A 22,946-nucleotide genomic window follows, 5' to 3' on the forward strand; every position below is an offset into this window, starting at 1 on the left:
CTTATAAAATTTATTTTTATCATGATAAATACTCAATTTTTGTTCCTTTGGTAACTGGGGGTACATAGGATCAAAACAATGACAGATGACAGCAGTAGATTGCCAGCTATGTGTGGGTGGGAGACTCCTCTGTCTCAGTTTTTGTTCTATCCCCATCTCCTACCAAGGGACATGCTCAGTAAATATTTTTTTGAAAAATGAGCTCCTGCTTAATCACTAATTTTCTTTATCACATTGGGCAAATTATACTTAACCCCTCAAGTTATTTCCTGTCCTGGCTATATGATGAGGAATAAAGCACAGTTTGAAGACCCCTAGGCTGGATGTCCTTTTGTTGTGTGATTTCCGCCCCCCCCCACGGGGGTTCCTAAGGAAGCAGTAAAACAACTCAGTGCCTTTCACCCAGCAATCCTTAGGAGCCACACCCTGTGGTAAGGGGTGCAGCAAAGAAGCACAATAATTTTTAAGAAACAATAAAGTCAATATTCAAAAGATAGAAAAAGATCATGTGCCAAAGATTTTTTTCTACTCACTGACTAATGACTGGACAGGCAGATATTATGGCCGGCTTGAAAGAGACTCAGTAGACACTTTTATTAAAAGGAATGTATAAATGGAGGCAAACTGGTTTTTCTGGTCGAAGGGGAGGGAGATTAATTGGACCTTCACCAAATAGAACAGTATGAGCATGTCTGTTAAGAATTATTTTGCATTACCACCATTTACCTACAGATGACTGAGCGGTAAAATTGCTCAGACAGACTGGAATCATAACCTGGAGAGTTTGAAGTAGGGATTTTTTTTCCTAGAATACCTTGGAGGCAGGCGGCCTCCATCTGCTTGAGGAATGGTAAATCCACAATGGTTGAATCCAAGTCAGTCGAATGTAGATGGCTTCTGAGTACTGCGGGGGTTCAAAGGAGAGAGAAATCCATGTTGGCTTCCTGGAAGAGTTGGAATAATCACCTAGGAAAATTTTTAAAAATTACCAAAGCCCAGGCCTCACCCCAGAACTGATGAATCAGAATCTCAGGGGGTTGACCTTAGGCTTTGGTAAATTGGAAAAACTACCCAGGTGGGATTCATGAAGCCGGAACTGAAAAGCAATGGTTTTGATGCTCCTTGGCTAGGTAGAAAATGCTGGTGAAAGAGGTTCTTGGCTTGGGCTGGTGGGAGGAGGGGAAGGGGAATGGTGGTGGGTGAAGAGGAAAGAGGGGATGGCAGATGAATCAGGAAGGATGTCGTGGGCCTTGAATGCTGAGCTGCGAGGGCCCGCATTGAAGGGGGTCACTGGGGCCACGTGGGCAAGCAGTGACACAGCTCAAGTTAAGAGTCCCCCAGGTTCTCCTGGGGCACAGCGGTCTGGGTGAGTTTTTGTGTGACCTTCCATGTTACTTTTTGATTTTTCTCAAATTGCCTTGCCCCACACATATCTGGTTTCACCCCCTAAAACTCAGCATCTCCTCCCACCCTGAATCATGCTCTGTTCCTCCAAAGCATGCAATGTACCTTTGGAAGACAGAAATGCTTTTTCTTAGGCCCGTGTTTCTGTTCTGACATCCCCTCTCTCCTCCGTCCACTTCATTCCATGACATCCAGACTCCTGGTTGTGCCTGAACCCCTAAGCTGTGCCTTTAACTTGATATACACAACACACATGCAACAGAAAAGGACAAGGTAAAAAAAAAAAAAAAAAAACCATTTAGAAAGTTGTAGTATTTTTGTCCTGCACTCCGATAGCTCATTGTGCCCGGTACCCCACAGATGGTGACTGGGATGACAGAAACCACCACTTATTAAACATTTAATGTGTTGCTGGCCATGCTGAGCATTTTACCTGCCTTAGCCCATTGAATTTTCACAAAAAAACCTTATGAGGTTAGCATTTCCTAGATGAAGAAACTGAGTCAGAGCGAAATAACAGAACTTGCCCTAAGTCATGAACTAGGAATTTTCTGGAATGCCTGAATTTGAACTCAGGCCAGGACTGCAAAGCCTGCATTCTTTATTATGAGGCCACACTGCCTCCGTTGTAAATGTTTGGGTATATCATAATAAAAGCTATCATTTCTTGAGCCTTTACTCTGTAATAGGCACTGGGCTTAGGGCTCTTCATCTGTTGTTTCATTTGTTTCTCAGTACTTGGAGATAGTTTTTATATGCATTTTGCAGATGTGGAAATTGAGATTCAATGAAGGTAATTTATCTAAATCACAAACCGGGGGCAGAGCTGTGACTCACAGCTAGGTCCGACCTCAAAGCCCATGCCTCTCTCATGAGTTGGACAAGACCCTTCCCCTGTCCCGTTCTTGGTTTCCCCAACTCTTGCACTTTGGGGCCAGCGGCAGGCCACGAATCCTGCCAGTTCTGGTGTGTTCTCTGCCCCAGAGCATTCCTGCTGGAATCAGTCTGGAGCTCCCAAAGGGGGAGGAAGGAAACATGATTGCTTATGGGCTGAAGAACTAAGGCAGGGGCTGGCCACAGTAGCACAAAGCCAGAAGGAGACCCTACCCTAAAATGGATTTCTGGAATGATCAGCCACAATGAGCCCTCCTGGATATCCAGGTCCTGGGAGGAGAGAGACACAGGTTTAGAGTGGCCACCCCTGCCAGTCTTGAGAAGCTGTTTCAGCCAGGATGATAAAACTTGCATATTGGATAAGGGGGAGGTTTGTGGAAGAACCCTCCTGGGACTGATATACTGAGATTCTACTGTGAAAATCTGTGATTGGAATCTATAAAGGCCTTTCTCATCCACTCTGGATTTTCCCAAAGAGAGAGTGATATAGCCCCATTTTATAGAGGAAGAAACTGAGGTCCAGAGAGGGAACCTGACTTGTCTAAGGTTACAGATAGATTGGGAACCAGACCTAGGTCTTTTTCTTTGGCCCCTTCCTAATGTCCTGTTGCAGCCAGGGTCCACAGTTGTGTGGGGGCTTTCGACCTGGGGTTTGGAGGCACAGATATTGGCCATGGTCTGGGCCTTGGCAAGTCACTTATCCTCCCTGAGATGTCTTCACTGCACCCAGAAGATGAAGGGCCTGAAGTAGTGGATGGTTAAGAGCCCTCTGGGATTCTGAAACATTGTGCCTAAAACATTTATTCAGCCAAATGGAGAGGTAGGGCTGGGTTGCTCTGGAAGGGAGCAGAGACCCTTGTAAAGCCAGGTTAATGGCACCGGTGTGATTAGCTCCAGAGCTCCCCTGAGCCCACAGAGGAGGGGCTGTTGGAGATGCCCTCCCTCCTCCCCCACCCCTGAACTGCAGTCTCCACATCTAGTTCTGGAAGAAGCTTGCTTTCTGTGTATACACAAGACCTACATTCGCATGAAGCACATATAAACCACTCTCCGAGCTGAAAATATTTTCCCGAAGACTCAGAGGCCCTTCCTCTAAGCCATCTCTCCTTGGAAAGAGGCTCTTGTCCAGATGGGCCTGGGCTGCAGCCAGCCGCTGAAGTTTCCAGCAACAAGACCAAAGGAAAATGCTTCCAGACTGGAGGTGCAGGTGACAGGCCTCAGCCCTCCCTACCCAGAGGACTTTCCGGGCCTCCTTTGGTCCCTGTTGCTGTGCTGGCCTTGGGGGTCCTTCACCCCCTGCCCACACCATGCCCCTGGCTGGAAAAGCTGGAGCTGGCTCCTGGCCAGACCCTGGGGTAGATGTGGTTTCCCGTCCCCTGCGGGGGGGAATTTCCACTTTCTGATGAAAGTCGCACATTTGTACAGAGGGGCCCCTGGTTGTCAGGCAAACAGCAGGGTTTCCTCCAGCTCTGCTGGGGTTGCAGACGGATCTGTCTCCTCTGCTCTTCACCCCCAGCCCCACCTCCTGTCTGTCTGCTGACTGCAATTTGGGGGGTTCATGCTCAGGCACTGGGGATACAGGCAAACACGACAAAGCCCCATCAGAACCCCCAGCAGTACAGTGAATGCCTGGCGTCCTGGGCTCTGTCCTTGACACAAGCTACGGTCTCATCCTCCAACAGCCCTACAAGGCAGGAAAGGGAAATCCCCAGCTTTGTACGTGAGGTGACCTTGAACTCAGAGATGAGCAATGTGCCCAAGGTCACGGAGCTAAGTGACAACATGTATTTGAATCCAGTTCTGTCCATCTGACTCCAAAACCTGTGTTTTCCCTGCTGTGTCGCACCGTCTCCAGTGCGATTATGGGCTGAGGTCAAGAAGGGCCAATTTCCCCTAAGTCGTCGTGTGTTTTGTTGTTGTTTGGTGGTGGGGTACGTGGGGAACTGGAAAGCACTGAGCCAGAATGCCGCCCCGGTTTCTCCTCTTCTAGTTCAGCTCCGTGTAGGTCTTACTGAATAAGCCAGATAGTTTATTATTCTTACTTTTAAAAAGTACTACACAGACATGGCTTAAAAAGATCAAATGATACAGTCCTGACCGAAATGGAAAGCAGCGGCCCTTTCTCCTCTTGTCCCGGGAAAATGGCTTCACTTCCACCTTTGCCTTCCTGCTGACAGGGCTCACTGGCCTGCGCCCCTTTCTCTTCCCCTTTCCAAGCCGGGGACAGCCCTTTCTCCGTTTCTTTTTTGGTGTAAGACGTTTTTGTTTATTTCTTCCCTCTAGACCCTGTCTCCTACACCCCCTTTGGTTTTTTTTTTTTTTTAAAGATTTTATTTATTTATTTATTTGACAGAGATAGAGACAGCCAGCGAGAGAGGGAACACAAGCAGGGGGAGTGGGAGAGGAAGAAGCAGGCTCATAGCGGATANGCCTGATGCGGGGCTCGATCCCATAACACTGGGATCATGCCCTGAGCCGAAGGCAGACGCTTAAGCGCTGTGCCACCCAGGCGCCCCCCCTACACCCCCTTTGATAAGATCTTGTGTCCTGTTTGTCCTGATGGGGAAGAATCCAGAGCCTTTACTGTGGCCTCAGGCCCTGGTCCCCCGCTGTGGCTTTAGCCACCCTGAGTCCCTTGACCGCACACCCCCACGTACCCACGTGGTTCCTGATCTTCTGACCACGCGGCCTGGGCTTCTACTCCTGACCAAGCGTTATCTTTTCTCCTTACTTTTTGCCATATGCACTTGCTATTCTTCCCCATTATAGAGTTAGCTGCAGAAAAGCAGGGTTTTAAAAATCTCTTTTACTGATTGCTGTATCTGCAGTGCCTAGAGCCATGCCTAATCAGAGCAGGCGCTCAAGAAATCCTCACTGACTTAACACGGGAACACTAGCCCTACAGATATTTGGAGCAGGTGGCCCAGAGCCCTTTGAGCGTTCTCATCTGCAGAATGTTAAGCCCTGGCTTCTGGAACCATTCTTGGTGACTTCGACATAGAGCATGCGTGGTGCAGATAGCTTGGACTCTGGAATCTGGACTTTGTTGAATTCAGTTTTAAGCTGTGTGACTTTGGGTAAATGATGCAACCTCCCTGACTCCCCATCCTCCATTTTGTCCTCTGGGGGGAAGGAAGAATCGGATGCTGGGAAGGATGGCCGTGAGGATTGAGTGGGACATGTGGGAAAGTGCCCGGCATGGCCCAGAGGCGGCGTGTGTTCAGGGGTCATGCCCTGTCTCCCGCTCAGTTCCAAGTTCCTCTCCCATCCTGGTGGGAGAGTCTGGACCCAGGCCAGTCTATCCGTTGTCTTGAGGCAGGTCTGGGTGGACTTGAACCTAAAGGGCTGGCGGCAGCTGGAAAGCAACAGGAGGAGCATAGCTTCCCTCAGGAGGCAAGAAGGCTGAGGAAACTGGGGGAAAGCATGGAGGGGACCACATCTCATGGGTCTCTTTCTTCTCCACAGTGTTACCGCTGCAGAACCTGAGACCATGGCCAAACCAGCACAGGTAAGGAGCCTCTCCCCTCCTGAAGGCTGTGCTCTGCCTTTCCTGGGCTCCCAGGGTCAGTAGGCCCGCTCTGCAGATCCCTGGTACCTTCATCTAGAAAGGAGCAGGAGAGGTTCTCAGACTTTGCTTGCTCTCCTTCCAAGTCACGTCCTTCTTCGTTGCAAGTGCGCATGACAGCACACCACATCCTAAGCAGAAGGGCTATGTATTGGCTTCTGTGACTGAACAGCCCAGGGCTTCAGGCTTGGCTGGTTCCAGGGACCCAAATGATGTTGTCAGGATTCTGCCTCTGTGAGTTGAACTTCCTGTGGGTGGCTTCACTCGTGGGCGTTTCTTCCCTGATGTGGCGCTCTAGCCACCAGCTGCCCCAAGTTTCCGTTCTGCCTCCTGGGCGGCCTGGGGGAAGCAATATAATTTATTCGCAGTGATTCCAGGGAAAGGCCTCGGTTTGGTTCTTATTGGCTGGGCCAATGGTGATTTGGATTCAGGTGGTAGAGTTGGTCCAGCCTGAACTATGCGGCCCAGAAGTGGTTCCGCGGGAGAAGACTGTCGGACAGGCAAAAGCATGAGAGGGTTCTCTCTGCCGTGGAGGTGGGAGTATCCCTTGTCACATGCATCTGGGATTACGTTTCCCTGGCTTGGGAGACCCCCGTCTTTCATGCTGTGCGACCATTTTGCTGGGCAGTGGAAGTTGAGGTGTGGCGGAGCTTCTCCTGGGTGTGACCAGGATCGGGTTCTGTCCTTGGGCAGAGCGAGGTGTCCTTCTGTGCCAGCCTTCACCCAAGAGTGACCCCTGTTGGCTAGCATTAGAAAAGGAGATAGGGCTGCTGCAGTGATGAGATGGGGAAGGGAGAATGAAACCAAGGGACACCTGACTAGGCCCCTTTTGCTCCTCACTTCGGTCACAGAGCTACTGGCCACAGACATAACACAAGTGCTGTGTGATCTTGGGGGAGTTCTTTACCCTCTCTGGGCCTCAGTGTTCATGACTTGCCACCCAGTGAACGAGGGCCTTAAGGATACCTGTTCACAATTTTTGAAGAGCAAGGTGTGTTACACGATACAGGATCAGTATTCAAGAGAGTCCCAGCTGTGGCCTCCCTATCCGCCTCTGAGTAGCGTACTTTGCACAAGTGGCCTCTCTGACCAGGAGGAGAAAGTGTTAGTGGTCATGGGCAAAGGTCCAAGGTATAAGTTGCTGTTCCCCATTTTCTGTATGTAGTCCTACCAGAGCTCCTTCCAGGGAGGCAGTCACATTGCAGGGTTCTGCATGACCAAAGTGCACAGAGCAGATCGTGGGAGGTCAGAAGGGCCAGGACCTCAGGCACAGATCTTTGGAATCCTGCTCCAGTGCTCCCAGGCCATGCTTCTGCCTGGCTGGCCTGTGGTTTCTTGTTGCCATAGACCAGGGGCCAGTAGACAGTCTGCAAGCAAGAGTCCCAGGGTGGCAGAGCTTGGGGGGTCCCTTGTCCCGTGAGAGGAGCTGGAACCCCCATGCACGGCACTAATGTCCGGTGGAGGCAGTGAAGGAGCTTGGTGGGCACACAGGTTGAGGAAACTGGGAAAGGTGCCTGGAGAGAGCTCCTGGGGGAGAGTGAGGGGGGTGATGTGCTGCAGGGGGCGGGGATGCTGGAACAGAAGACCAGAGAGGAGAGGCTCAGTGGGGGTGGGGGTGGGGCAGCAAAGGTAATTTGGCACACGTGGAGTGCAAGGGTTTGGGTGAGGGAGGGGGTTGCAGAAGACAAAACCAGAGAGTTTGAGCAAGGTCTTCCTTCCATTCTTGAGCTGAAGTTTGATTCTCTTGCTTCCAGTGATTAACACCCCCATTCTGCATCTCGTGCGCCCCCTTCCCCACACACATACACGCACACACGCACAGAACAAGCCACTCTTTTCTCTGTTCCAGATCACCCCCATTTATTTCTGCTGTGTTAATTGTGCTATTCTCCCTGTCTTTCCTTCTAGAAGAGGGGAACTTGGGGCCCAAAGATGTGAAGAAATAGTGTGGTATCAGAAAGGTCCCAGACGCATGGCTCTGTGGTGTTCATTTTCCAGGGATGTTCTGGATTGGAACTTGCTGATGGGCATGAGAACACTGAGGACAGGGCAGGAGGGGCAGGCTGGTGCCTGGAACTCCAGCAGCTGCAGAGATGAGGCCCTGGTCAGGTGTGGTCACAGCAGCTCTGAGGTGGAGTCCTGGCCTGGCAGCCGTCTCTCGGGAGAGGCCGCAGGCTCCTGTTCTAGCAGCAGCTGGGCCAGGCGCTCACCAGCTGGCTGCAGGACCTGCTGAATATTTCAGGGTGGAAAGTCCCTTCTCTGCTGTCCCCTCCCCTGGGCCACAGGTGCCTGAGGCCAGGAGCCTGTCCGCCAGAGGAGCGACGGGCCGTCTAGGTGAGGAGGAGAAGCAGAGATGCAGACTTCGTCAGGTTGGCGTGAGGGTGACCGATGGTGGGAAACCAGGCCTGGGTGATTGGAAGGACTGTCTCTGTGCCTCTAAAGGTGACCAGTGCTAGGACCCCCCATGTCCGCCTCTTCTAGTGGCCGTGATCCCGAGGGCCCCTGGGAGAGTTTATTATCTTTATGCAAAGATACACCTGGGAAGCTGGCCTCACTTCTCACTGAACCGGTCTCGAAAGGGACATTTGGATCCAGCTCGCTGCCAGTCATTAGACTGCCCCTCCCCCCCGGGAGGACATTGCCTCATCTTTCAGTTGCAGCCCTGTGATCAGCCACGCTGGGGAGGAGGGGCGGGCTGAGGTGGAGGAGACCTCTGCCCTTCCACCTTCTCTTCTCGTTCCTTCCTGGCAACTTGGAGTCCCATGGTCTTGGCGACTTTCGTCATCTGCACTGAGCGCTGAAGAATCTGGGCTGCCTCCCCGAAAGTTCTCGCTTGCTCTTGCCTCCAGGACTTGACTGTGCTGTTTCCTGCCTGAAGCCTTCCCCCCTCTGCTCTTCTGTCCCCTGCCCCCAGCCCTTGGGGCCCGCTGTCACTCATCCCTGGGGACTCAGCATAGAATTCCCCTCCAGGAAGTCTTTGATCTGCTCAGAATATATTCAGTCCTTCATCCACGCATGTGTCTGGCCATCCAGGAAACAGATACTCAGTGGGTGCTTGGTTGTGCCAAGCTCTGTGCTGGGTGCTGGGATGCATGGTGGGGGTGGGGGGCCGGGGAAGGCAGGCACTCCTAGGGCTTTCTCAAGGGACCATCTCTTTTCTGGTCCAGGTATTTGGCATGTGTTCCTCCGTCTCTGCCCAGGGGTGTGATCAGGTTGCAGGGGACTCACGGATGGCGGGAAGAGGGCCGTGTCCCTTTCTGGTCACCCGCCCTGTCAGAACTTTAAATAGCAACCCTGCGCCCACGCATGCATTCCTCAGAGGAACAGAACTGCAAACATAAACCAGGGAGCATCCAGATGTCTGGCCAGGTCCTTCACGGTGGGCACGGGGCGACGCAGGAGTTGTTTGGAGGCTCATTTTTGCATTTGCTTCTTACTCCTTTAAGGCACGGCGTATGTGGGCCACCCCCAGTCCTTGCACAGAGCCTTTGCTGGTTCCCTCCCCGAGCTGGAATCGGCCTCCACTGTTTCCCAAATTACCCAGCCTCTGTCTTAGGTATTTATGATGAGTTCTATGCTAATTTGTGTGTTCGTCTCTTTCCTCTGGGTCCGAAGCTCATGAAAGACATGGGCAGGTCTTCCTTCTTCCTGAATCTTCAGCACTTAGCACTGGGCCTGGCCCGGGCTAAGCACCCTCGTACTGTGCCGTGTGCTCATGGGCTCCAGCAGCCCCGGCCCTCCCAGCTCTCGGCCACTCACCTGGTGCCATACTTCTCTGGGGCCGTGTAGCTGACCCACATCTGATTTCTCTGTGAGGCAGCCCATTGTGCATTCAGATTCAGTGTCTAAGATCCTCTGGCTCGGCCTCCTCCCTTTCACCTCAAGGACCCAGCCAGCTTGTCCTCAGATGCCAGCTGCTAGCTCAGTTTACTGGGCCCAAAGGGTGGCATCTTATCTTGGCATTGATTGCGAGGATTGCTCTGGGCTTCCCTTGGGCCACCACCTCACCCTCAGAAGCTGGAAGCTGCAAGGTTTCTGGAGCTGGAGAGCAGAGGGGAAGAGGCCAGAGATCTGGGCTCTGTGGGACCCTCGGCTGGAGGCTTTCCTTCTTTGGGCTCCGTTTCTTTGTTTCTGTGATACGGATCATCTTAGGGCTTCTACAAGTTGGAATCAGGTTAATGGAGGCCAAAGGGCTTTGTAAACTGTGAAGTGTCATAAAGGTATGAGGAGCTTTCGTTACTCTTACAGGCATCATTTCTACCCCTTGCACTCAGCCTGGCTTTTTCCTCTCTCCTGGGTTCTGGCAAGGTTGTGTGGTGCTGTGGGCTGGACGGAGCCACCATCCTGCGGGGAAAGGGCACAGTCCTTGGGGCAGGCTCTGGCAGGCGGTACAGGGAGAGTCCTCCCTACCCTTGCCTGGGCTTTCTGTAGTCAGGGCTTAATTTTAGGGGAAGGGAATTCAGCCTAGACTCTGCCTACGGCCAGGGTTGAGAGTGTGATCTGGGGTTTGGGCTGGGAGCCCCGTTTAAGTTAAGGTCAGCAGTTTATCTTCTGTTTTTTCTCTCCACAGGGTGCCAAGTACCGTGGCTCCATTCATGACTTCCCAGGCTTTGACCCCAGCCAGGATGCCGAGGCCCTGTATACCGCCATGAAGGGCTTTGGTGGGTGCTCAGCCACCAGCAGTGGGGCCCTAGGAAAGAGCAGGGGAGTGGGGATATTCCCAGTGGGGGTGAGGTGTTGAGATGTGCTCACTCGTTCTTTTGTCTCCTCTTTTGATTATTTTTCATTATTTTATAATGAAATATTCCAGACCAACCAAAAGGTCTAAGTAATAATAGAAGCTTCACCCACAGACCTGCCACCCAACTTGAGAAATAGCACTTGCTTCCTCATAGAGTCGAAACGTCTTCGGTGGGTCCCCTCCTGAAGCATCACCGCTACCTTTCCTCTTGGGAGTCACTGCTACCCCGAACTTGTTGCTGCTTATTCTCTTTTATTTTTCTTGTTTTTGAAAGAACCCTGTCTTGGGTGTTAGGATACCTGTGTTTTTCTAAACCAGGTCTCATTGTGAAAGCTTGGATGAGTCCTTGCTCCTCTCTGGGCCTCAGTTTCCTTATGTGTCTGATGAGGGGCTGGATCACAGGCCCTCTGACCTCAAATACTGTGGGTGCTAGGATCCTTCTCAGTGGGGGCTTGACAGTCCCCATAGATCCTCCCCCACCGACACCACCACCTGATGAACAGAAGCCCCTGGTGGGCTTCCTGGAGGCAGATGGGGGAGGGTCACCGGAGCCCTCCTATCTTCCAGGCAGTGACAAGGAGGCCATCCTGGAGCTCATCACTTCTCGAAGCAACAGGCAGAGGCAGGAGATCTGCCAGAGCTACAAGTCCCTCTATGGCAAGGTAACCATGGCAACCGCAGGGCCCGTGGGGTGGGGCTGGGGAGCTGATCTCATTCACCTGGTCTCCTGTTGTATTCCAGCTCAGCCTCCGTGCTGACAGTTCTGCCCTCCTCTGCTCTTCCCTTCAGTCAGGCCCCATTCGGCCACAGATACATCTATGATACTTGCTATATGCTTGGGCACCGGGCTAGGGGTTGGTGCACGCAGGTGAACAAGACCTGTGAGGTGTCAGCCCTGTGGACCCACAGATAGTGGGAGAGACACCCAGTCAACAAGCGAACGAACAGTGCTGGAGGGAGAGGCACGGTGCCACGGGCTCCAATCCTGCACCGCCATTGTTCGCTGCGTGGCTTTGGGCAAGTTCCCTGATGTCTCTACGCCCATTTCTTAGGGTTGATGAGAGCCCATACCTCCCAGAGTGGCAGGTCCACGGGCTTACTGAGCCTGGTGCCTTACAGAGTAGGGGCTCATTACATGTAACTCTTACCATAAATGCTCCTCCCCTTCTTCCTCCATCTCCTCCTCCCTCCCCGACCCCGACCCAGGACCTCATTGCTGACTTGAAGTATGAGCTGACAGGAAAGTTTGAACGACTGATTGTGGGTCTCATGAGGCCACTTGCCTATTGTGATGCCAAAGAAATTAAAGACGCCATCGCGGTAAGAAGCACGGGTCTGCGTGTGTGTTGCGAGTGGGGGTGTGCTGAATGGGAAGATTCTGGTCTCTGCCACAGGTACTCGCTGGGCCCTGCGCCCACCAGCAGTGTGGCCTGCTGTGAGAGGCAGCTTGCACAAACCCTGTCCCGGGGGACAGATGTTGGTGTGAGACAGATCTCATAAGGGGGGTCCTGGGCCCAGACCCCAACACAGCAGCTTACAGCCCTGAGGAAGCAGGATCCAGGGGCGTAAAGACAAGTTGTGCCCAATGCTCCAAGGCCAAGGGCGTAGTAAAGGAGGGCAGGAGGGCAGGCCCAGGGTGGCTTGAGAGGGCATCGCAAAAGATGAGGGATCAAGTTGGGCCCAGAAGCCCTGGGGAGGATTTGGTTGATCAGAGTGGGAAGGTCATTTCAGTTTGGGTAAGATGTCAGGAGAGGGGGTGGAGGTGTGTGTCCGGGACAGGAAGTGCGGCTCGGTCTGGTTGAAGGAGAGGGTGGCTCGCTAGCAAGCAGGGAGGGATCAAAGCCCTTCAGTGTACCTGGCACAGGACAGTCTGTAAAGTGCTGTGAGCTTTGCCTCAGATGAGGTGTTCAACATGAATTTACTTGATGTATTGGGAAGTTTAGCGATGGGAGAGATTGCCTTCTCAATGTCCTTGTGAGTTCGGCAGAGCCACTGGCATCATTTCCATTTTACAGATGAGAAAACAGGCCCAGAAAGACGATGTTTCTTAATGAGAGGTCACAAAGAGAGCTGCTGGCAGAGGCGGGACTAGAACCTATGTGTTTTGATTATCAGGGCAGTGGCTCCAGTCTGGCGCGTAAGAGCTGTGGTAGGAGCTCCCTGAGTGTTGGGGGTTCCATAGCTCTGGCCACTTCAGGAGCTCAGCCCATGGCTGGTGGTGGCCTCTCATCCCAGCCTGACTCTGATGTCCCTTCTGTTCTCCCAGGGCATCGGCACTGATGAGAAGTGTCTCATTGAGATCTTGGCTTCTCGGACCAATGAGCAGATCCACCAGCTGGTGGCAGCGTACAAAGATGGTGAGATGGGCAGGAGGGGCCGTTCAGGACTTAGATATGAAATGAGGGTAATTGCAAGGGTGGGGACCCTAAGACTGTCCATCCACTTTCTTTCCTCTTGCCCTCTGATCTATCCATCATTTCTCCTTGTCAGAAATAGCTGCTCTGTGCAGCAGGGTTCTAGGTTCTCAGGATATGGTGGTGGGCAGAACCCATGTATTCCCTGCCTCCTAGAATTTACAGACTAATGAGGTAACAAGGGATACAGGCAATACACAGGTAAACACGATGATGACACATTGTTATACAATGAAGTAACAAGAGTCAGACTTTAATTTGGAAGGACCTGGTCCAGACAAGTGGTCAGGGAAAGCATGCCTTGGGAGGGAATAAGAAGGAGCCAGTTGTGTAAGGGGTGGGGAGAAGATCCTGGCAGGCAGAGGGAATGGCAAGCCCAAAGGCCCTGGGGCAGAAATGAGCGTGGTAGCTAGTGTGAGGCGAGAGTGTAGAGGGCAGGGCAGGATCACACAGTGCCTTGCAGGCCAAGAGAAAGAGGTGATGTTTGATTCCAAGTTCAGCAGGAAGCAGAGGAGCCCGTGATTGGAGAGGGCTTTAAGAGTCACCCTTGTTGCTGTGGATTGGAGAAGGAGGGGAGCGTAAGGAGGGGAAATAGTTAGAAGGCCGTAGCCATCATCCAGGTGGGCGACCACAGTACCTGGAGTAGGATAGGACAGGTGGGGATAGAGAACGTGGACAGATTCCGTCTCGGTGTGTCAGGGGTCAGTGCAGAAACCTGTGAAGATACACCCTGGGTCTTTCCATGACCAGCCCGGAGACTGGGTGCTGGGATCATATTGGAGGCAGCAGGGACCTTTATCCTGGATCCCCAAGATCTCCTGGGGATGGGACTAGAGCTTGCGTTCCTTCCCTGCAGCCTATGAGCGAGACCTAGAGGCCGACATCATCGGTGACACCTCTGGCCACTTCCAGAAGATGCTCGTGGTCCTGCTCCAGGTTGGTCCACACTGGGGTCCTCCTGGAAGCTCTCTACCGGAGTGCGGGCAGAGGGCTGTGGGCACCTTCCGCCTCTTGCCCCAGACAGGGTGGCCTGTGAGGGGTTCCTTGGTGGCTCCTTAGGTGTAAAGTACTCATTATCTGTGGCCATTCCCCAGTTGTCCATTTATCCTTGAACTTGAGATGCTCTCTCTCTCTCACCTGGGTGTGGAATCCGAACACCCAGGGGTCTGCTGGGTCACCCCTGGTTTGCACAGGCAGTCACCCGCATTTCCCTTTGCACACATCCCTCCTCTTTTGTGCCCAGGAAAATTCCTCCCCTGTGACCTCCGTCCTCTCTTCACACCCAGCCCTCCCCCTCCTCTCCAGGCCTCCCTCCTGCCATTGCTTCCCCAGCTGTGGCTGGCACGTCTGGCACGTCTGCGAGTCACCAGCAGGGATATGGCATTTCTGGGGCTGCCTGCACTGCCTCTCCCACAGCCAAGCCCTGCCGCTCCTGTCTCCCACCCCCAGAGACATAAAAAAGGACCATGAAGAGACTGTAGACTGGCTTCCATCTGCCAAGTTGTTTTTTTTCCCCCTTGGTTTTCCTACACAATGTGTTTTTTTTAAAAAAATACTTTGAGTTAGTTGCTAACATTTAAAAGTGGGGAGTTTTGCTCGAAAGCCAGTTTCTAGGTTCTTCTGAATAATGGAAAGTTCTGGTACTGGCAGGCCTGCATTTTGTATGGCTACAGGGGGCTGGAAAACATGCCCCACCCCACCGCTTCCCCTTCACCTGCCAGGCTCCCCGGAAATCTCTAGCATTGAGCTCAGGCATTGAGCAGTTTCAAGCCCCAGCTCCGAGGACCACGCTTGTCGGAAGCTTTATATAGACATTAGGCCCCTTCTTTGTTTCTTCACTTCCTCCCCTCCCATACACTGTTTACCCCAGCTGCTCCCTGGTCTTTTTCTCCATTGCCATAGCAATCCCTGTCGCATATTAAGCAGATGGGGGATTACCAGAAACATCAGGAATGGGAAAGTGTGACCTTTGCCCCCATGTTCAAAGCCATTTGTTCTGGAGAGTTCCAGCTCTTTCTCAACATCTAGCACCAGGTGGGCAGTGCCGTAGCATGCATTGTCAATGTGCGGGCTCTGTCTGTTGAAGCTCAGTCCCCAGGGGAACCAGGGGCTGTGAGATCCTGAGATGCACACTCCAGGGAGAGGAGGAGAGAAGCATAGGCCTGACCCGTGCCCGCAGAAGCACGATGCCAGCTAGGGCTGGCCCCATCCCCTACGAGTTCCGTCCTTTGTCACATGGGGCACCGGGCGTGAGTGGAGCAGCAGAAACACCAGTAGGATTTGGAGCCTTCCCTGCTCGTGAGCTCGGATCGCAGGGCCCAAGTCTCAGATCCTCCCTTGTGAGTTGTCTGGTTAAGGTCTGGGAGCCCCCCGTAGAAGGCAGATGTGCAGACCCTAGCCCTGCACTGTCATTGTTGGTGGGCATCGTGAGCCCTACCGGGACTTGAGCAGGGTCCTGTTCTCAGGACAGGCTCTGGCTTGCTCTGGTATGGGGCACCTGGTGGGACCCGGGTCATTCCCAGGACTCCCCTCTTTGGTCCCAACTCCGAGGATGAGAGGAAAAGCCAATAGGAGGGACCCTATGATTCCCCGCAAAATAGATGCTTTGGTCTTGATGCAGGGGCAGCTGGGGTCACTGCTCCAGGGCACATCTGGGCCACCACGCTTTCTCTACCCTCCCGGTCTCCACCCCTGGTATCCACACCTCTGTCCCAACCCCCACCCCAGCTCTGGTATTTGAACCCCGTGTCCCTGTGTCTCTGCCCAGGGAACCAGGGAGGAGGACGATGTGGTGAGCGAGGACTTGGTACAACAGGACGTCCAGGTAAACCAGCACAGACCGGGGCCCCTTGGGGCACAGCAAGGGACCCCCAAGAGCGGGGAGCTTGGGGATCCCGGGAAGGGCTGGGCACCAAGTAATTTGCATCAAATATCAGAAATAACTGACTCACAGCCAACATTTTATACAGTGCTTTGTTGAAAAAAGGACTTAAGTTGTCTTTCAAAGGTACACAACACGTATAAAGTTGGTGAGATCTATTTGGGAGCTTTTACCATTTGTTCCTTTGTTTATTCAGTTAATTAATGTGTGTTGAACACCTGCTATGTGCCAGGCACTCTGCCAAGCGCTGGGAATCACTAATGAATAAAATCAGACAGTGCTGGGAGAAATAGGCCTGTATTGATCATACAGACACCTCCTCTAGGGATATAGCATTACATTCCAGGTGTTTTGGGCCCCACTATGTGCATGAGACACTGCAGGGGTAGATACAGAGACTGCTAAGACATAATCTCTGTCTTTGAGGAGCCCATGCCATAGTGGGGAAACAGGCATATAAAGAAGTCATTATAATATACAGTAGAGCAAAGCAGTAAAGAAACAAAAAACTACAGGAACTGAGAAGAGGGAAGGAGAGGAAGAAAGAGAATTCTGCCTTGGGGACATCAGGAAGTGCTTTGAGAACAAGTGGACATTTAATCTGGGCCTTGAAGGTTGAGTAGGAGTTTCCCCAGAAAGAAAGGAAGGTATACAGGTATGTGCAAAGGTCCTGAGGCTACCAATTACTGGTATGTTCAGGGATCCAGCAGCAGTTGATAAGTGTGGCCAGCGAGTTCTGTCTCCTTTCAATGAAGTCCTTCCTCTTCCCCTTCAGGACCTGTACGAGGCAGGGGAACTGAAATGGGGAACAGATGAAGCCCAGTTCATTTACATTTTGGGAAATCGTAGCAAGCAGCATCTCCGGTTGGGTAAGTTCCAGAGAAGAAAGACCTACGGCTGCTCCCTTGGGGTTATGCCAAGAACTCCATTCTTTTTTCCTTCTCTGCTCATGGAGCAGGATAGTTACTTCATCTACAACGCAAGTACTAGTCCTGATTTTATTAGATGATGGTTTGTGTAGTCCCTCGGCAAAGTCATTAACAGGGTGTTCAACCTTCCCATCTGAGTGCCAGTCCTGTCTTCATGTTGGAGTGTGAGGTACACACGGTCCCTCACATCATATGCGGCATGACGGCACGGTGGCTCGTGGCATGTGTGACCTCGCTGCCAGCTAGCCCCTCAAATACCGGCCCTACCTTCATTGGGGGCGCTCGGGTCCTGGCCTCCCCTTCTGAGGTCCTGGTTTCTTCTGCGTGCTGGGGCACTCTCAACATCCCTGTCTCTCTGACTCAGTGTTTGATGAGTATCTGAAGACCACAGGGAAGCCGATCGAGGCCAGCATCCGAGGGGAGCTGTCCGGGGACTTTGAGAAGCTGATGCTGGCTGTGGGTACGTCCTGACCTTGCATTCCCAGGGGCTTCAAGGGATTCTGGGATTCTGGCCCAGGAACAAAAGGCCAAGAGTGGAAAAGGGGGATTATATGGTCTGGAGGCAGGAAGGAGAAAAATCAGACGGGCAGTGAATTCTGTGGGTTGGCCAGGGCAGGCATGAAGTCAGGGAGGCAGGGAATGGAGCCTCAGGCACTGACTTCCTGCTGCTCCCTCCCCCTTGTGTGTGGCGGGACGAGATAGAGCCCCCGGGCTCGGCTGGGGAAAGAACCAGCAGGAGAGCAGACTGGTGTGGAGTGTGTACTGTGTGCTGGGTGCTGTGCGGGGTGTTTGATCTCTAAAAAAACACCCGGGGGTGGACATGATCTCCATTTCACAGATGAGGAAACCACATTTCACAGAGGCTGGGCCACTTGCCAAGGGGTAGTTTTGTCATGACTTGGGGGTCTTCCAGGCACGGGGCATGCCAGGAGCAGAGTAGTCAGTGGTGGAGTCAAGATTCAAACCCAGGGCTTCTCCCAAATCTGCTGTTGCCGTGGAGCAGTCCCTGTCCTGGCTGGGCTTCAGTTCCCTCATCTGATAAACGGGGCAGGGGGGAGGGACTGCCTGACCCAGAGGCCCTTACAAGCTGGACATTGTGAGAGTCGGTGTGTCCGAGACTGGGCTGGGTTGTATGCGTGTTGTCTGGGGGAAAGCTCAATCCCCAGCCTCATCCTCCTGCCCAGAACCGGCCCCTCCCAACTCTGTTTCAAGCAGTCAGGTTTTGCCTGCTCTGCTGGCAGGATCCAAAGTGATGTTGCTGCCTGTACCTTTCTGCTACAGCAGGATCTAAAGAAACACCTCTCCCAGCTCCACCCCCAGCACTACCCCCACCCGGCTCCGTTCCCTGCAAACCCCCCAGAGGACTAGAAAGATGAAGTGGGTCTTTCAGATGCACAGTCCACATTTCAGCAGCCCAGTTCCTGATTTCTTCATGCTCTGGGTGTGCCTCACAAGCTGGGGGCGGTGGCGGGGTGGCCTCGGGGTATCAGGAACCTGGGTTCTTCCTGGGTTTGCATTTGGTGGTCCCCAAGGGGTTAAAAAAAAAAAAAAAGCCTGGGTCAGGCCAGCCCAACGCATTCTGAGGCAGCCAGAATAACTCTACCTCTCCTTCCCTCTCCTCAGTGAAGTGTATCCGGAGTACCCCAGAGTATTTTGCGGAAAGGCTCTTCAAAGCCATGAAGGTGTGTGGTGGGGTCTCTGGGAATGAGCTTGTGGGAGGGGTTCTCTGCCCATCCCCAGGGGACTGTAGATACTCTCCCAGGAGTCTGTAGGGCCCCCTGGCCAAAGAGAGCCCTCGGGATTGGCCGCAGTAGAGAGTGATGGCCTTTTCCCCAGGTGAGCATCCCCGAGCCTGGGACTGGGACGCTGTCCGGTCGCACACCCACCCACCCAAATCCCTGCCCTGACCTCACGGTTGATCACAGGGTGTTAGGACAGCCTGCACTTGATTCATCCATCCAGATGGGCTAGAAACCCATACATTTCAAAAATATTAATTGACCAGAATGTTTCTGTACAGTGCATGTAGATTAGATCACTTTGGAAGATATTTATCATTGTCTGCTAAGGCTCGTGCTATTTATCCCTGTGACCCAGCTATCCTACTCTGAATGTGTATGTGAGAACAGTGATTCCCACTATGTTGCACATAGGACACACGGAAACTGATGATCATTCCATAGCACAACGGGTACATGAATGCAGAGGCCACAGACCCAAAGCCCGGGAGCTCAGGCCTTCCCGGCCCTGGTTGACCATCTCACAAGGGCAAGGGAACTATGGCCCATTCACCGTCCTTCAGAGTGAGGTCGGGCAGCTCAGCCTGGGAGAGAAGGTGCCTGTACATGCATTCATATGAATGTGGCAATATTGTCTGTGTTAGGAAAAAATTGGAAACAACCCAATGTCCGTCAGGAGTAGCAAGAGAAAGAAATGCGAAGTGGTATAGTTACAGCGTTCCAAGATATACAAACGTACACAATCTGTGCTTAGAGTTACAAAGTTATGATAAAATTATAAGGGAAACCAAGGACGGGCCTGATGTATGAGGAGAGGAAGGAAATCAAAGCAAGGGGGACACATAGGGAGCTTCTGGGGGAATGGCAACGTTTTGTTTCTTTTGTTCTTAATTTTAATGTTCTATCACAAAAATTGTATTTTCAACTCAGCTGGGGGCTATCAGCACTCCGGCCTCCTCTCAAGTTCCTGTCCCCCAAACCCACTTGTCTTCCAGGGCCTGGGGACTCGGGACAACACCCTGATCCGCATCATGGTCTCCCGTAGTGAGCTGGACATGCTCGACATTCGGGAGATATTCCGGACCAAGTATGAGAAGTCCCTGTACAGCATGATCAAGGTGAGCAGAGCTAACAGGGTGCAGGGAGGAGCAGAGGGCCTGGGAGCCACTCCCAGGGGAGAAGAACTGTTCCAGAAAGCTAGGGGTCTCGTAGGAATTCCAGGAGCCCTTGCCTCGTGGCACATTCAGGGAATGTGAGACAGTTCAATAGAGAAGCAAGTTGCCTGGTGGTGCTGGTGAGTCATGAAGCTCATAAGGAAGGCAGGGCTGGGTCAGGAAGGGCATGCAGGCTGAATTCAGGATGAGGACTCCATCCCAAGGGCAGTGAGAGGTCAGGCTGCAGAAGTCGAGGAGAACTCTGGGTCCCGGGCCGGGTGATCTGTGGATGACTGGGGTGTCCAGCCCGTGACACTTGGCGAAGAGACAGAAAACTGGGGTTTTTTCTTTTTTGGGGGCAAGTGAGATAAAGCTTTATGAGTTCCAGACATGTTCCATACCCCGAAGTATGTTTCCAAAGAGGAATTTTATAGGTATTACATGCAGAAATGTTTCATGGGAAATATTTGGAAAAAAACGAGTATAAGTAAAGACAAGCCAGTGTGTTTACTTCAGAACTTCTCACAGCCTTTAATATGTTAAATCCATCATGAAGCTCCAAGAGGGGTATAAATACACTACATCTGTTTGTTTGGGTTTGGCCTTTCCCGGTGTTTTTGCTCATGGAGCCCTATTTTCATGGACTGTTTCACGTGGGAGGGCCGGGCTGGGATTGTGTGCCGGGGCCGGCTCACAGTGGCTCCTAGTTCGGTGAAATGTTGGTAGCTTGAAAGTACCCCTTGTTGGACGTATTTACATCACAGAGATTGCTAGATGTGACAAATCAGGGCTTTTTCACTGGTACCCCCCCCCCCAAGAGCTGGTTGTGAAGTGCTCACCAGCACACCAGCATTTGGTGGTCTCAGCCACCCCCAGACTGGAGGGGAGTCCGGGCTGCTAGGAGTGTGTGCAGCCTTTCCCGGCCTTCCCTAGTTTGGGCTCTGCAGAACCTCCCCTCCTTGTTTGAGGGGAGCCTCGGGGTGAGTGAGACATCACCTTTCTCTCTCTCTCCCCCCAGAATGACACATCTGGCGATTACAAGAAGGCTCTGTTGAAGCTGTGTGGGGGTGATGATGAGTAAGTGGCCCCCAGGCCCCAGGCTGGAGGGAGTGGCCCCCGGGGGTGGCAGGCCTGGGCCCTCGTGGCCTTCATCCTGACGGATGGATGGATTGGATGAACTTGGGGAGTCCTCGGTGCCAGGAGCTGCGCACAGGTGAACGTGTGTGTGTGTGTGTGTGTGTGTGTGTGTGTGTGTGTGTGTGTGACGGGAATGTGCGCGTGACGGGAATGTGCGCTCCCAGACGGAGTGTGCGCTCCCGTGCACTCGGAAAGTCAGTCTGAGGGTGTGGACTGGGAATCAGAAGGGGGGTCCAGGCCCTGTTACCTCATAGCTGCTTCTCAATGTCATCGTCCGCTCGACGGAAGAAATACAGGGGCCTGCTCTGCCTGCTCCTTTATTCAGCGTGTTTGTCCCAGGCACGTGCTGCGAGCAGGCCTCGTGGGGGAGCCCTGGTGGAGCCCCCAGCTCAGTGAGGCAGACAGACCAGGGCCTACCTGTGGGGCCGACCTGGGACGGGGAAAGTGTGTGTGCCTGGGAACGCACAGATCAGGCTCCCGGGCGTAAAGAAACAAAGGCCTGAGGAGGACGGTGAGGAAGAGGAGGAGGTGAAGACCCGGTCTGAAAGAGAGCGGCGGAGGAAAGGCCGAGAGATGGGCAGGTTTCAGCCTGGTTCATTTCTGTCCCTGACACCGGGGAATAGAGGAGGCTGAGAGGTGGGCAGGGCCTGGGGGCCTCCTGCTGGCAGAAGAACCTCTCCTGGGGGTAGAGGGGAACCGTGGAAGCGGTGACACTGGGCATGACTTGACCAGATTTGTGTGCGAGGAGAGGAGCGACAGGTCCTCTGATTTTCCCTCCCGGAGCTTTTAAGGATCCAGTTAAGTCAGGGTTTGAGAGCCTCCTGCTAACCTTTGACAAGTGTCCTGGGGGCTGACTTCAGTTCACAGAAGTTTCCTCAGCATCCTGTACACCCGGGTGCTTTGCAGGAGGGGATATCGAGGTGACGTGGCCGTAAGCTGGTCACCGACTTGTTTGAGAGGGGAGACGTGGAGAGAAATCATTCAGATCATGAGGAAGAAAGGGGAGGTCAGAGGATTCGAGAACTCCTATCCTGCATGGTACTTGGAGCCATGAGGGCAGCTGGGCAGAGCCAGCATGGCAGGGGGTCTCGAGAGAACGTAGAAGGTTCTCAGAAATGGAGGGGAGGGCTCTGAATGGATGAGGCTTGAGAGAAGGTAAAGCCAAATGGATTTACTTAAAGTGTGTGGCTGTGTGTTTGTGTGTGTCCATGTCCATACGTGGCTGTGTGTGTGTCTGTGTGCATGTGTATACGTGGCTGTGTGTGTCCGAGGGTGCGTATGCTTATGTGGCTGTGTGTCTGTGTGCATGTGCATACGTGGCTGTGTGCGTCCGAGGGTGCGTATGCTTATGTGGCTGTGTGTCTGTGTGCATGTGCATACGTGGCTGTGTGTGTCCAAGCGTGCGTATGCTTATGTGGCTGTGTGTCCGTGTGCGTGTGCATACGTGGCTGTGTGTGTCCAAGTGCACGTGTGCTTATGTGGCTGTGTGTCCGTGTGCGTGTGCATACGTGGCTGTGTGCGTCCGAGGGTACGTGTGCTTATGTGGCTGTGTGTCCGTGTGCGTGTGCATACGTGGCTTTGTGTTGTGTGTGTGGAGTGTTGCCCACGATGACATTCCCTCCTATCCTCTCCCTAACCCCCTCCATTCCAGTGCTGCTGGCCAGTTCTTCCCGGAGGCAGCGCAGGTGGCCTATCAGATGTGGGAGCTTAGTGCAGTGGCCCGAGTAGAGGTCAGACCCTCCCCACCTCCTGCTTGACCTCTTGACCACAAGCTTCCAGTCTTCTGCTCGCACCTTCCTGCTGCTCTGGTTGGCACCCAGCTGTCCCCTGGCGGCCAACCTGAGACGTTGGTTCTCACATCTGAAGCTTCCTTGTCTTCCAGGAGTGATGAGTTGGGGGGTGGGCACTCTGGTGTGGGCCTCTGATTCCGGCATTAACCTCTACCACGCGGGGAAGCGCTCTGGCCCACTAACTACTAACAGGGCTCGCTGAATGGAGACATGTCTGGTTCTGGGGAGGGGCCTGTGTCATCCTGGGTCAGTTGGCCTTTGGAGGCAGGAAAACGTGGAACAGAGGGGCCCTCCTCGG

The 22,946-nt window shown here is 53.1% G+C and overlaps 1 protein-coding gene across 2 annotated transcripts in view; it reads left to right on the forward strand.

Moving 5' to 3' along the window:
- ANXA6 (annexin A6) overlaps window positions 1-22,946 on the forward strand; it is a 45,093-nt gene that overhangs the window by 3,346 nt on the left and 18,801 nt on the right. For both annotated transcript variants that reach the window (XM_002920755.4, XM_011226901.3), the window contains exons 2-14: window positions 5,764-5,806; window positions 10,434-10,524; window positions 11,172-11,266; window positions 11,811-11,924; window positions 12,871-12,961; window positions 13,875-13,954; window positions 15,786-15,842; window positions 16,675-16,768; window positions 17,193-17,288; window positions 18,452-18,510; window positions 19,563-19,685; window positions 20,740-20,798; window positions 22,510-22,588. In XM_002920755.4, coding sequence (XP_002920801.1) covers window positions 5,789-5,806; window positions 10,434-10,524; window positions 11,172-11,266; window positions 11,811-11,924; window positions 12,871-12,961; window positions 13,875-13,954; window positions 15,786-15,842; window positions 16,675-16,768; window positions 17,193-17,288; window positions 18,452-18,510; window positions 19,563-19,685; window positions 20,740-20,798; window positions 22,510-22,588 — 1,056 coding nt within the window. In that variant the 5' untranslated portion in view covers window positions 5,764-5,788. The remainder of the gene's footprint in view (window positions 1-5,763; window positions 5,807-10,433; window positions 10,525-11,171; window positions 11,267-11,810; window positions 11,925-12,870; window positions 12,962-13,874; window positions 13,955-15,785; window positions 15,843-16,674; window positions 16,769-17,192; window positions 17,289-18,451; window positions 18,511-19,562; window positions 19,686-20,739; window positions 20,799-22,509; window positions 22,589-22,946) is intronic.

The sequence above is a fragment of the Ailuropoda melanoleuca genome, chromosome 3 (genome assembly GCF_002007445.2).
Source record: "Ailuropoda melanoleuca isolate Jingjing chromosome 3, ASM200744v2, whole genome shotgun sequence".
Classification (NCBI taxonomy): domain Eukaryota; kingdom Metazoa; phylum Chordata; class Mammalia; order Carnivora; family Ursidae; genus Ailuropoda; species Ailuropoda melanoleuca.